We start from the raw sequence: 14,386 nt of genomic DNA, 5'->3' as shown, positions 1-14,386 counted from the left end.
AGGAGGAAGAAGAGTTATTTATGCTAAAGATCAATGATGATAAAAAAGCCAGCGATGATACAATGATGATCAATAACGATACAAAAGCCAAATATAAACTACCCATTAATATATTTAGGCTGGATATTAGAAGGTTTCTAGAAAGAGCCACCTAATAGGAACACTATGCCAAACCCCTACCTTGTCCTCTACCCCACCCTGGTCAGTTTATCAAAAAGTTTCTCTGATGAGGTTGCCAGTGATAGAAGGGGAATGGACATAGTTATACAAGAGGACCCTTCAAGTCCCACCTGCATACAGCTCAGATCCATGGGAAAAAAGTACAGTACTGCAGAACTGCAAGGTGCTCTAACAATTAACTTTTAACTACTACCTTGTGTAACAGCATTCAGGCTCCAGGGGGTTGTGATACCCCCTGGTGACCACACAACCCTTACACTGCTCCAGCTCTAGAGTGCCTTCCCCCGTTACTCACCTGCCATGCCCTGATGCAATTGTTTGATGGGAAGGAAGGCTGCCCAGTGTGTCCAAGAGCAAGCCCCAGTTCCTCTAGACACCAGCTAGTTCTTCCTGGCTCCTACTGGTCTCCCCACTGCCCTCCCTAAGTGGGCCTTGATAGTCCATTGGCACCTTTCCCCAGGGCACCTGTTAGCTTTAAAAGCTAATCATGGCCTCTGACCTGCCCTACAGCTGTACCCATGCCTCACAGGTGTTACCACTTAATTCCAGTGGGCACTTGGTCCCAACCCACTACCAGGCCACCTGTGGCCTTTACACCCTTGTCAGGGCCTCAGCCACTTCCCTTGGCTTAGGCCCACTGCCTGATCTGGCTTCTGTGTTACAGCCCTTCACCACCTAATTCAGCTTTGTCTTTACCCTGTCCTAAGCAATATACTTACTGAGCCTGCTTTGGCTCCTAAGTCCCCTGGCCCTTGTCACTGTCCCTTTCATGCACAGGACCCCCTGGCTCTGCCCTTCCTGGTCCCTAGGCCCTTGTCCAGCTCCTGCCCAAGCTAGGCTCCAGCCTTTCTCTTTCTCTCTAGGCTTCAACCTCCCCCTCAATCCTATGCCTGCAGTATGCCCTGAATCAAGACCCTAACAGGGTTCTAAACACAGGCATTCCCTGGCATCTGCCATAGATTAAACCACCATGCACCCCTATAGCCTCCACGTACTCCCCTTTCAGCTATGCCCAAACCACCAGTTGAAGCTGTAACCAAGGAACAAGCCTGGCTATAAAACACACTAAACCCCCTCTTGGTCCAAGCATAAACAATGGCTGGCTGCCTAACCCTAAGTAATATTCCTCTGTAGAACAGCAGCCCTCTATTTACCTTCCTCCAGGTAGCCCCAGTGCTAGCTAGGTGCTCACCTACATTCCCCCATGCTCTGGAGCTCTTGCATCTGTAGTCCCCAAAGGCCAGACCACCTCTCCTGGCTCAGGGCCTGTGTTTATACATATCTCCCTGGCCCTGGCCCCTTTCGGTCAGGTAACCCCCTGAGCTGCCATCTGCGTTTCCTGATTTAGCTGCCGGCTCAACCCCGGGGTGGCTTACTGCTGCTGACCTCTGTGATAATGATATCTTGTCTTCCATGCAGGGCTCTAGCCCATTGTGCTACTGCAGTGCAGCTAGTTCTGCAGTAAGTACTTGTAGCAGGTAAATCCCTGGGTACCTGTTCCTCGCAGCTCATAATGAGCAGCTTTCCCTGCCTGAGGCTCTCCCTGCTGCTCCTTCACCCATAAAGCAACAGGAGCTTTCAGGTCTCTTTTACACCTTGGTCTTTCTTACTCTCTAGGGTGCAAACTCGTGAACTGTTGAGGGACCTAAGCTCCTCCAGGAAAGTGATGGATCAGGTTATAAAGTTACAGAGCACCTCGTGATACTCTTATGCCATGCTACAGAGGGGTCAATGAGGCACCAAGACTTGGCTAAGATGTGGTCCACATTATAGGAAAGTAGCAGTGCCATATGCTACATGATGAACATTATATGGTCATGCACCCACCACTCCTCCCAGTTGCATAATGTGCCCGTGTCAGCGTAGCTGGTCCTGTGGCAAAGCAGTGGATGCATTTTTTTGCTTTCAGGAGGATTTAGAAGCTGGCAAGGAAGAGAAGCCAGCCCACTGTGAGCAGCCAGCTCTCTGTAGCCCACAGCAAGTGCTGCAGCTCCTCAGCCAACTGTCCAGGAGCCACTGGCATAGACCATTTAAATAAATTGGCCTCTTTGGAAGCCTGTCAAAATACCATAGTTGCTGAGTGCATCACTTTTGGAGAGGGATGTTAGCTACAAAACTTGGAGGCAGATCTGAAAAGCCCAGAGATTTGGAAGTATTTGAATCCAGGGCTTGGGTCAAACCCTTTAAGAGGCAAGAACCCATCATGATAGGTGGATTCAATTCTCAACTTGGAGCATAACTTCAAAGTTTGGGCTGTGTTTAGAGCTGGCTGTTTGGAACCACATTCTTCTCTGCGTTGCATCTTAGACTCATGCAGATATTTCTTCTCCTTTAAAACCTGGTGTTTGGTGTCTTTCGTTTAATTTTTCAAAAACGACTTCTTCAAAAAACTGCTGACCCCTCCTGGGAAACCAAGAAACATTCACTCCAGAAACATCCCAGTCTCTCAGTCCCATTTCCCCTCCTATTGCTTTCCTACTGCACAAAAAAGCAAGCTATTTCTTTAGAGTTCAGCAACAGCTGCTGCTGATTGAGCAGGCTTTAGATTGGGATCGCAGACACTAGCTAATTCTTTGCTCATTAATTTTTGCAAGCCCCCTTTTCACAAGGGCTTCTGCAATCCCTAGTTGCCTCTCAGACTTAAAGAGCAATTTGGAAGGCTCTTCCTGTGAGAGTCTCAACCCAGCTGAAAAAAGAGAGCAGGGAAGTCTCACCAGAACCTCTTTTGTTAACCCTTATTTCAATGTTACAGCTTCTTTCCACTGGTTCAGCTGAAGATCCCAACGATCAGGCATTTAGTCAAACCAAAGGTCCAGTCCTGGGGATCTCCTCAGTGATGCTTATTCAAAACCTTAGGGTTGGTGAATAGAGTTCCTGTCCCTCCAATATCCACTACTGAGAATGTATTAGACCAGGTTGATCAAGATCTGGCCCACAGGCTGGATCTAGCTTGCAGAGCATGTCTTCCAGCCCATGGGGCTCCTCAGGGGTCCAGTGGCAGCATTAATTGCCATGGCTCCCAGAGTTGCAATCATTACTGCTGCTACCGCTCATCACATGGCTGAATCTCAGGATCCCTGGGGACACCCTCAGGCCACATCTGGAGTTATCTTGCTTGTGGGGCTGCCTGAAGGGTCAAAAATTTGATGGTGGGAAGAGCAGTGGCCACCATGACTCCAAGAGGTGCAGCAATTAATGCTGCCACTCCCAAATTCCAACCCCGCAGGCCAAATGACACAGCTTCATGCTCTGGATCCAGCTTGTGGACAATCCCTGGGCTCTGGATTCTACCAGAAGACTAACACTGCACCACTTACCTGGTTTGTAGACCTGGATGAGTTGGATGCCACTGTGCAGTAGTGTTTCTGGGCACTAACCGTGACACGATGCTACTGTGCATTAGCTCATTGCTACTGCAAGGTAGCATCAGAAAAAAAACAGTACTGTATGGTATTGCACAGTAACGCCAGTACTATGCAAGTACTAAATGACTGCATAGTAATAACTGTGTAGTCTACCACTCATATAGATGTGGCCACAGGGTACATGCAAATACTGTACTAGAGAAACACAATAAAAATCAAGGCTTGGCCTGCTGGTGATCATTAGGGATTGCTTTCTTCCTGAATGAATTCCTCTGGATGTTTGTGAATATTAAGAGCAGAAGGGGCCCATTAAATCACCTTGTTTGATCTGGCTAATACAGGCGAGGAGGACGTTACCCGGTAATCCCTGCATCAAGCCTGTTACCTGGGAAGGATCCAGGGATCTTTTGCCTCCCATTTCCTGCACTTACTGTAGTATTCGCAGTTTGATCCCTAAGGCCAACATGGAAGCTCATAAAGATGGTATTGCCCTGCCTGGCTTCCAGATACTTTTTCCCTGTTAGAGCCATCTTTATGAGTCTCCTACCATTTGAAAAGTGATACTATCACACGTACTTCTTGAGTGTGTCATCAACAAGTTCTCTATTCTAGATCACAGATTCTGACACTTGAGCTAAAGGACTGCATTCAGCTGGACACACTCTCATTTTCACTCCTGGTCATAAACTGCTGTGTTGTTCAGGAGCTACTGCTGAGCTCCCTGGAGGTGACTGCATTTTGGTGGTGTATTAAACAGTTTCTACCTCCCCTTTATCTACCTTGCCAATTGTTGCAAAGCTTGATTAATGAATGTTTGCAAAATGCTGTGAGACTCCCTGGGTGCAAATAACAAAGAACATCTCAATGAGAAAGTGGATTTCTTTATGGTAGGTTATTTCACGTTGATGGGGACCTAATTCTCAGTAAATGAGCCAAATCTCTGAGATCATGATAGCTTGCGAGTAACAACTCTTCTTTCTCTCTTTTACTGCCTTGCTCTTTGCTCAGATCTGAAAGGTGTGGTATCCGCCAAGAATGATATCCGTGTGGAGATCGTGCATAAGGAGCCTGCCTCAGGCAGAGAGACAGAAGAACACCCCACCATCAAGCAGCTGATGGTAAGAATATATTCCTTTTCCCTTGACTTCATTACTCCATACAACCTTTGACAATAATGAGTGCCAGCACATGCAGTTCAATGCACTAATGCCCACTGAAAGCAAGGGATGCTCTTCCAAAATCTTGCCTGTCACTCTGAGTTGTATGTTTCACTGCCATAAAAGCTCCTTGAGTGCAACTTTGCTAATGAAGAAAAAGAGCTGGGAGAGTTTTATTGTTGTGGCTGAGCAGCCCACAGGGCTAATTGTAAAGCAAGTTTGCTACCTCAGTAGGGAAATTGCTGCAAATTGCAAATGGACACGCAGTAGGTTGAGCAATATGTAATAATAAACTAATTAGAGAGCAATAACTGTGCGGGTCTAAGGAAGCTTCAGAGATTTATGCATGCAAAAAAGTATATGTGCATGGAGCCATTTGCAGCAGAGGTTGTTAACTTCACTAGTGTCCTGCCATCCCAGCAGGCCTCTGGCTCTGTCTGGTCATGACCTGAAGCTGTAATAAAGTCAGATTCTTGCCTTGTTAGACTTGAACAGCCAAGCCTTCCTATGGGGGGCTGGTTCTCTCTCCAGTTGGGAGATCCCCAGCAAAAGTTACAGGCAATGCCTGATGCAGTGTATAAGCCTAAATGTGAGTTATCACTGACCCAACACCCCAGATGGGTGCTAGATAGCCCTGTGCAGCCAGAGGTGACACCTTTCTGTGGAGATGTAAATCTGGGTCCACCAGGTTAGTAAAGATGCTTCATTCTACCAAAGACCTTGGCCTGATACTGGCTGGGAAAACCAACTGCTTCTCCTTGAGTCCATGTCCTTTGGAATGTAATAATTTCATAGAATAATAGAAAATGAGGGTTGGAAAGGACCTCACGGGGTCCCAGCCCCAACTATATCACCCCAGCAAAGGCTTTGTCTGGCCAGCTCTCAAAAACCTCCAAGGATGGCGATTCCAGCACCTCTCTAGGTAACCTGTTCCAGTGTTTTACTACCTTCCGAGTGAGAGAGTTTTCCCCAGTATCTAACCTAAACTTCCCTTGCTGCAACTTGAGACCATTGCTCCTTGTTCTGTCATCTGCCCCCACTGAGAACAGCCTAGCCCCAACCTCTTTGGAACCACCCTGCAGGGAGTTGAAGGCTGCTCTTCAATCAGCCCTCAATCTTCTCTTTTCCAGACTAACTAAGCCCAGCTCCCTCAGCCTTTCCTCATAAGGGAATTTGGGCATCATGGGTGGAAAACCCATCTGAGTCGCTTCCTGACCCTCTGAAGGCTCCCAGATGGCCTTTGTGCAAGAGCTGGAGGGGTGGAAGTGCTCAGCTCTGGTGTGGAGGAAGAATCGCCAGTGTGGGCACAGGTCCAGCGCAGAGTTGGTTCTGGGGACTCAGTTCTCCCTTCGCTCCAGATGGGGACTGCCTGGACCATACTGACAGGGGAGGCACAGCACAGTGCTGTATGCCACGGGTTGTGCTGTCCCAGTCTCAGGGACTAGCACAGCCTGCTAGTCTGCCTGCCTTCACCAACACTAGGTCATGAACTGTGCTCCTTTGCAGTTAGCGCTCAGGAGAGCAATATGATGATCTAAGAGTGGGCTGAAGGCTGGCTGAGGCTTCCATTCACAGACTTCTCCCTCCTCGGCAGAAAGAGGGGTGGGGGGCATGGTTGTGCAGCATCATCTACTCCTCCCCACCCTGTGTGGGGATGTACATAGAGAGAGGCAATAAGGCTGGGGAGACATACCTGAAGCCCCAGCCCCATGCTAAGTGCAAGACCAGGGCTGAGCTAACCAAGCTGGAGGGTGGATTATGCATTCATGTGAGGCAGCATACACAGTGGGGAAGCCTCCCACCCTGGGAAGGGGGAAGAATAGGGGCAGGCAAAACAAGCAGGATAAGATGAGGAGGCCCCTAGGACCCCTGAGATGAATCGCAGGAGGTGCTGGGGGTTCATGGCGCAGATGCAGCATTTCTCCTGCAGGATTGCAACCCCCACTCCCAGTGGAGCAATCCAGGGGTTTCTCTTGAGTCGGTATCCTGGGGTCTTCCTGTCCAGGGACAGAAGGAGCCCCACTGCTAGCTCTTCTCACCACTGCACTCTGCATCCAAGAGCTGCTTTGCATTTGCTGTTGCTAGCTCATGTCATGCGGTAAATGAGTAATATAAGCAAAGCAAATGGGGAGAAAGCTGAACCATAAAAAACCATCCAGCCATAGAAGGAGAAAGTCTAGAGCCTCAATACACAGGGAAGCAGACAGATCTCAGCATGTTTGCTGGATTATGGGTTTTCTTCCGTACCAGTTTAAATTCGCAGGCAGCACTTGTCAGTGTTAGTTCATTCAGGCTGCAAAAGATGCTCTGTGAATGATCAATGTAAACACGAGACAGAGGCAGCTTAGTGGGGTGGGCAGGATGGATTTTAGGTGGTCTATACGTATAGCCAGGAAGCCTTATGGTTGGTTTGAGAAAGGATGGATACAGACTCGGATACTGCTTATTATCCCAGTGCCATGTCTTGCTACCTGAGTGGAGATTTTTTTGTTTAGGTCTCAATTCTCTAAGGTGTTAACACACTTTCCCCTGTTCAGAAGCACAGGAGGGGAGAGCTAAGATCAAACATAGAAAATCTGAGCTACATCAGAAGAAACAGCTGTCCCAGATCTCAAAGATCATAAAGGGAGGTGAACTGTGGTTGTGGGGGCTCTTCTCAGGTTAAGCTCAAGTTGTTCATTATTTACTTATGCCTAGCACTGCCCATGCTGTGCTCTGCAAACAGAGAGAAATACTTATACCCAGCCCCAAGGAGCTTAGTGATCCAAAAGGATGAGTCTGAGGTCAGCAAAACAGCTTTGTTGAGGGGCACAGGCATACAACAGGGGGGTCAGGAAGCACAAATGTTATTCTGGGCTCTGGTGCTGCTGTGTTGTGAGAAAAGCCATTTCCCTACTGTATGATTCAATCATCCCAGATGTGGAGAGGAAATAATGATCAATCATCAATAAAGCACATTTTAAGTGGCACAAGGACAGGTTGACAGAGATCAATCATCCTTGAATGGGGTGCTCTTAGTGGGGTTCTGCTATGAAGCTGTTCAACACATCTTTATCAGTGATCAGGAAATAAATATAGAATAATGGCAGATAAAATTTCTGGCTGACAGAAAGATTGGCAGGGCAGTAAATAACCCTGAGGGCAGGGTAATCCCCAGAGCCGTCTGTATTGCTTGGTAAACTGGGCCCATTTAAACCAAATGTGTTTTAACACAGCCAAGTGCAAGCTCATCCCTTTGGGAGCAAAAACTGCCAGCCATCCCTACAGGTTGGGGACTGTAGCCTGGAAAGCGGAGGCCCTTATGAGGATTTAGTGGTCATAACGTACAAACAGCCAAATAGTGTGAGGCTGTGACACAATGGGAGAGTGTGATATGTGAACAGGGGAATGGTGTGGAGCAACACAGAGGGGTGTAGACACAACATGGGTGAGACCAGTACTGGGACACAACGGGCAATTGTGGACTAATGTTTTAAAGCGGATCTTGACAATTTGCAGAAAAGAGCCATAAAAAACAATTGAGCTGGAAAACATGCCTCACAGAGAGGCTTATGGAGCACAATCTGTTTAGCTTATCAAAAAGAAGATTGAGAGGAGTCTTGATTATGCCATATAAGCATCTTTACATGGAAAACTACCAAATAGTTGAGGAATTTCAATTTAGCGAAGAAAAGCAGAGCACACACCAATAGCTGGAAGCTGAAACCAGATAGATTCAAGTTAGACACGAAGCACACATTTTTAAAAGGGAGCTGGAAGCCACCCCCTAGGAAGTGGCAGATTTTACATCTCTCACTGTTTTTCACTCAAGTCAGGGGGACTTTCTGGGCAATGCCAGTCAAACACAGCTGATCAGATTCAGTACAGGAGAACATGGATGGCTTGTGTTACTCAGAGGATCTCGTCAACACATCTAGCCTAACTATCCCTCAGTCTGCCACTGACCAAACATCTGGGGACTTATGGATGGAAGATCCTACAGCAGCCATTCCCAGTCATTCTGGGTGTGAACCCCCCCTCCAGGTTTGCAAGTCAAGCTCCAGTGCGAGCCCACTCTCATTCTTCTGACTCCGTGGGGCAGACAACCCTAGTTGTAAGTGCTGTCACCTCATTTAAGATCACAATCCCTAATGTGGGAACCACTGTACTAGAACAACACGCCCCGGGAGAACCTGGCAGCGTTCGTCAGCAGCAGCCACAGGGGCTCTGTAGGAACCAGCTGGTGACTTTGGTGCTGGCGCATGAGGTGCAAGGAGTCCCCCCGCCTCGCCCAAGGCTGTCAGCTCCCCAGAGCTAGTGAGAGTTTGTCTGTGTCTGAATAAACCATACAACATAAAGGGCGGGAGGGGAGGAGAGTGAAATAATGCACTCCAGGTGAGAGGCATAGCCAGGAGGCAAACCCCAATTTCCAAGCCCTGATCATGGCCACACTAGATCCCTCCTTGGATGCAGAGTAAGACAATGCCCTTCACCTAGACAGTGCAGGTTGCAGCCTTTCCACAGCTGTGTCCAGCACTGGGCACATCCAGCACTGCAGCACTGTGGTTTGGCCAGGCCATACCCCAGAAAAAGGCCCTTCCTGTTGGCAGGCGTTCCTGAACCATCTTTGCTCGCTTCCCTCCTGTTACTTAGAGCCCCTTGGGCCACCCAATATAATTCTCCCCCCTCCTGGCTGTTGACAACAGCTGGCATAAGCTCTACCTCGAGCTATTAAATACCCAGTCTAAGGATGCTAAATAGATTCCTAATAAGAGACTCCAGGTTTGCCAGTGAAATGACAGATCAAGTTAAAGAATTCATCCTTGCTAACAAGCAGTGGTGACATGCCTGTGGTAGGGACATGAGCAGCTGCTAGGACAGAGAGAGGGAAACCAGCCACTGTTCCTACACCTTGCAAGGCCCTTGAAGGGGAGGCCGGGGCAAATTGGGTAGCTGTAATGACTGCCCACTTCTCCTTCATTATAACAAGAGTTTGAATTACACTTTGACTCTTGGGGGTGGGGAGGTCTGCAAAAAAAATGAAACCAGTTCATTGATGAACAAGTCCACCTAAGTGAAGGAGCAATCTGACCAGATACCCCTGTACTGTACACACACACAGGGATAACTGGTCTGTGCACATTTTTGTACCACTATCAGTCTAAAACCCAGTTATCCTAATATATCTACTGTTGTGGGTACTATCCTACCAGCACTGTGCTATATCAGTATAAACACCCCTATACACTATATTAAGTGCATCCACACTGCAGGGGTGATTTACTGGCTTTGTGACTGGGAAGGATAATACAAATAAATAGATGTTATTAGCTGTAAAATCAGCTCATGCCTGCAAGCAAAATAGGTAATCCCTGTCCCCATCAGCATCTGAACTAAATAGAAAGGCACCCAATGGAGAAAATATTTCGGCAAACTTCACATGCAGAGCAAGGGTTCAAGCCCTTGCTGCCTGATTCCCACCCCAGTGCCCAACCTGTCGGACCCCAAGGCAGCTCTGAGAGGCTCCTTACTACATCACCTGCAGACGGCACCACAACATATTGGTTTCCACTTCATTAGAGAGTGAAGCCATTGGTTATTCAGCCTCTGGGAAATAGTGATAAAATCCTCCCAGACTGACTTCTGTGTGTGTCTGTTCCTGCACTCCTGTGGGAGTTCCTGGGACCACCAGACTGGAGAGCTGATGGCATGAATCCTAACAGTCTCACTCAAGTTGAGCGCTGCCAAGGGCACAATAAAACACCCCAGCCCATTGCAAAACACTTGCTTTCACTGCTTCTCATGCCAGTGCCACCACTGCAGAATATTCATGAGTCCCACAAGCTGGGAGGCTGAATCCAGCTGTCCTGCAGTTGGTGTTTTCAGCTCAAGTGGGATTTGCTAAAGAGCGAGATGGGTGTGGGCAGCCTGCATAGCAAGCATAAAATCTGGCAGCATCAGCAGCCTTCTCCATAACTAAGGAAGATCTTTAATAAGGCAGATACCATGGCCAGAATCCACCTATGAGGGCTGATGAGACACCTGTGGATTAGAAGCATTAAGTGAAGCAGCCTGGCTCTTGCACTGTACAGCTCCAAAGCAAAACTACGGTGGCTGCCACTCAGAAGGCTGAAGTACGCAGAGAGAGCAACATTTGTCCTAGGACACACAGTGCTGCAACCAGGAGCAGGCATCCTGGCTCCCTCTGTTCTTTGCCCCTGGACAATATTATCCCCTAGACGAGACCTGGTCTCCATGGACCATCTCAGTTCAGCCCTGTGGGCCTGGTGGTGTCTCTTGTCTCCTAGCCAAGCGATACATGTTTGTTGACCTCCTTCATCCTTCCTCTTCCTAAGTCAGCACCTCCAGCCTGCCCTATCCTCAGCCAGCTTGTGTTGTCCTTTCTAAATGCCATCTGAGCACCCAGGGTGTCAGTGCTCTCCGGGAGTGGGAGGCTGGGCACTGAGTCACGTTCTGCACATGAGATTTCACCAGAGCAATACACATGGGAGCACTGTGACCTGATGCCTCTGCAGACTGGTCCAAAATTGCATTGACCTTATTTCAGATATCTATCCCGGCTGACTTCTGCCATATTTGCTTTCCACTCTCACCCCACTCTCTTAATATTCCTGCTGCCCAGGTCTCACCCTCCCACCGAATACAATTATAGTCCAGACGATTTTCTCTGCCTCTCCTTAGATCACCTTTTCTAAATACAATCTCATTGTGTTATATCCTGCCCATACTCCTAACCTCTCCCCATCCTTTTGAATTATCACCCTGCCCTCGCTGATGTTCACAACACCTCAAAATTTAATATCAGCTGTGAATTTCATTAACATGCTGTGTAGTATCACATAGAGATCATTAATGCAGACGTTAAATAAAAACAGACCTAATGTCAGCCACAGCAACAGTGCCCCTCTAGATGGCATCTTCCCTCCACTCGCTCGACTGCTGTTTATCAGTAGCCTTTTTACTGTCCTTTCGTTTTCAGTCCATGTGATAGGGCTGGCATCCAAGTCAGGCTGAATTACTTCTGTGAGGTTTTGTGAGACATTGTGTCAAATGCTAAAATCCAAATGTATCTCTGCTACCACATCCCCGCTTGCCACTAATTTTGTAATTCCATCAGAAAAGCAATCAAGTTTGTCTGGTGTGATCTGCTCCTTAGAGCACCATTGCTGTGTATTGCTAATGGCTCCTTTGTCCTCTAGCTTTCCCTTACTGTGCTTTCTGCTGCTGAATTCTTTCTGGCCAGCAATTGGCAGAATTACTCTTTTTCCCTTTTCTGAAAATTGCTCTCACATTTGTTATTCTCCAGCCATCTGTGACCTCCACAATAAGCTATGCTTTTCACAAATAATTACTCATGCATCTATAAATTCATTAACACCTTAGGATACACTCATGCTGTTTGATTTGCATATGTTCACATTGTCTAAACACTGCCTCAGCCCCTTTGTTATATATTATCTATTTTTCCAGAATCACGTACATTGTTCAAGTCCCCATCTAAGAGACAGGAAGGGAGCCCTTGCCCCCAAATGCACAGACTTAGAGGATGAGTGACAGGCAAAGGATGAGGAGAGGGAGAGACCCAGTTAAAAAGCCTGAACTTGAGAAAGGGATGTATTGGGTTTAAAAGCCTGAATCTGAGAAATGTATACGCATGTATAACTTAATTCCTGAGACATTACCTTGCCAGTGTTTCCAGTGGGACTGTGTATTATAAACAAGGATTTTTCTGGGTAATATCTAAAGACCAATTGCATGATTGGGAAAGACTTTGACAAGCTTTCAGATATCACAGTACTTCAGGAAAGGTAATGTGATACCGAAAACCTTGTCAAAATCTATCCCAGTCATGCAGTTGGTCCGTTAAAAGATATCAGCCACAAACACCCTTGCTTCTCACATAATCCCTGGACCTTCGTGGCTACAACATCGCTCCAGTGCTGTTTGTAACTGTCATAAGTATTTGATACGTACACACTTCTTGTACACCTATTTGTATGCGCGCAGGCACGGAGGCTCGGCCCATTCCCCAGCAATCAAACTTCTTGTTTGTCAAAAATACATTGTGGAGTCTGGGGTTCAGGACCTAGGAGGTTTTAGGGTCCAGGCTCAATCATCCTTTACAAGCCTGCTCTCTCTCTGATTCCTCGCCTTCAGCTAGCATTCACCATAGGAGATAAACATGTACTGCTTGGCTAAGAGGAGCCTGTTGGCCTTATGGACCAGATTTCCCAAGAGTTCAAACCAAGGGGGACCTGGTAAGTGTTGCCTGAGGCCTGTTGAAAAGCCCACCCTTCTTTAGGTACCTAAACAGGAGCCAAAACCTTCTGATTCAAACAGAAGAGACGCATCCAGTTGTGAGGGCTGAACACGTACACATCTGGACATGTGATCCTGGGAGCTTGTGACCTAGCAGTAACCAGGAGACAAGGGTTACTGCTAGGGTCTGTGGCTGTGCTGCTGGCTTGCTGAGTGACCATGGGAAAGTTATTTGCCTCCTTATGCCTCAGTTTACCCATCTGTAAATCAGAATAATTATTATAAAGGGCTCCAAGGTCAGTGCCTGAAAAGAGGTGCAGAAGCACTGGGCTTGACTGTTGGTCACCTCTGCATCTAGGGCAGTTTTTTTCTTAAGTCTTTGAACTAGTGATTCCCTCTTAAAACTGAATTAAGCCACTTCCTGAGGAGTATATGTACTCTGAAGTCACAGTAACTGCAGTGACATGTAGGCAGACCTGTGTTAGCTCGATAGTAGCTGGATCAAGTACCAGTAGCAGTATAGCCACACAAGATGCTTACAGATGTGGGGGGGAAAAGTGCTTTACTTTCAGCTTGGTGCACCCCCACACCGAGTGTAGCACCTGCCTAGAAGAATAATTGCATTAGTTTGACACAGCTCACCCAGCGTCTTTATAGTTGTGCTTTTATCTAATAGTTATATCTAATAGATAAAAGTGCCAAAAACCCTGCAGTGCATGAGCTACATGGATGCTCGGTGAGCCAGGTCAAACTGACATGATTCGTCTTCTGGTAAAGCACTGGGGTTTCCTCCCCACATCTGTCAACACCCACAGACCTCAGTGCAGGTGATTTATCCTGCTTCCTGAATAAGTTTTGTCTCCCCCATGGTAACCTCAAGAGATAGTTGTAGTTTGTCAATCCTTGTGGCTAGAGACAGACATTACACATAAACTGGTTTAAGTGATCAGAAACTGGTTTAAACCCATAACAGAACAGATGTTCAGTGCACATAAACCAGTTTGAAAATGGCTGGAACCAGTTTGAGATAAACCTTGTTGAATGTAGTATCAGACTGAACTGTTTTGGGTCAAACTGATTTATGCAATCTCTGTCCCAGACCCCTTCCTAGTTTAAGTTAAATCAAAGTCCCCTCGCACCCCAGCATGCTCTCTGGACTGGGCAGGGCTCTCTGCTCCAGAGAGTTGGGCTGGCCCCTCCCCTCTGCTCCCTGGCTGCAGCTCCAGCAGAGATTGCAGGTACAAGGTTTGCCTGGCTTCCTTCTGTTTCCTCCCCCCCGCTCACCACTCCCTGCTGAAGCAGGGTTTCATAGATTCATAGATTCAGGGTCGGAAGGGACCTAGTAGATCTTCTAGCCCGACCCCCCGCCAGGGCGGGAGAACAACAAAAAACCCCAAAAAGAGAAATGGGACTCAAACGAGTCCA

General features: G+C 47.5%; 1 protein-coding gene across 1 annotated transcript in view; it reads left to right on the top strand.

Moving 5' to 3' along the window:
- The window catches only part of KIRREL3 (kin of IRRE like 3 (Drosophila)), a 420,743-nt gene that overhangs the window by 399,294 nt on the left and 7,063 nt on the right, over positions 1-14,386 (top strand). Inside the window, exon 14 of the mRNA XM_019509067.1 lies at positions 4,554-4,663. Within this exon, the coding sequence (XP_019364612.1) occupies positions 4,554-4,663 (110 nt within the window). The remainder of the gene's footprint in view (positions 1-4,553; positions 4,664-14,386) is intronic.

Source organism: Gavialis gangeticus, unplaced genomic scaffold, assembly GCF_001723915.1.
Source record: "Gavialis gangeticus isolate Ggan-Ray unplaced genomic scaffold, GavGan_comp1, whole genome shotgun sequence".
Lineage (NCBI taxonomy): Eukaryota > Metazoa > Chordata > Crocodylia > Gavialidae > Gavialis > Gavialis gangeticus.
This window is presented reverse-complemented; position numbering and strand designations above follow the sequence as displayed.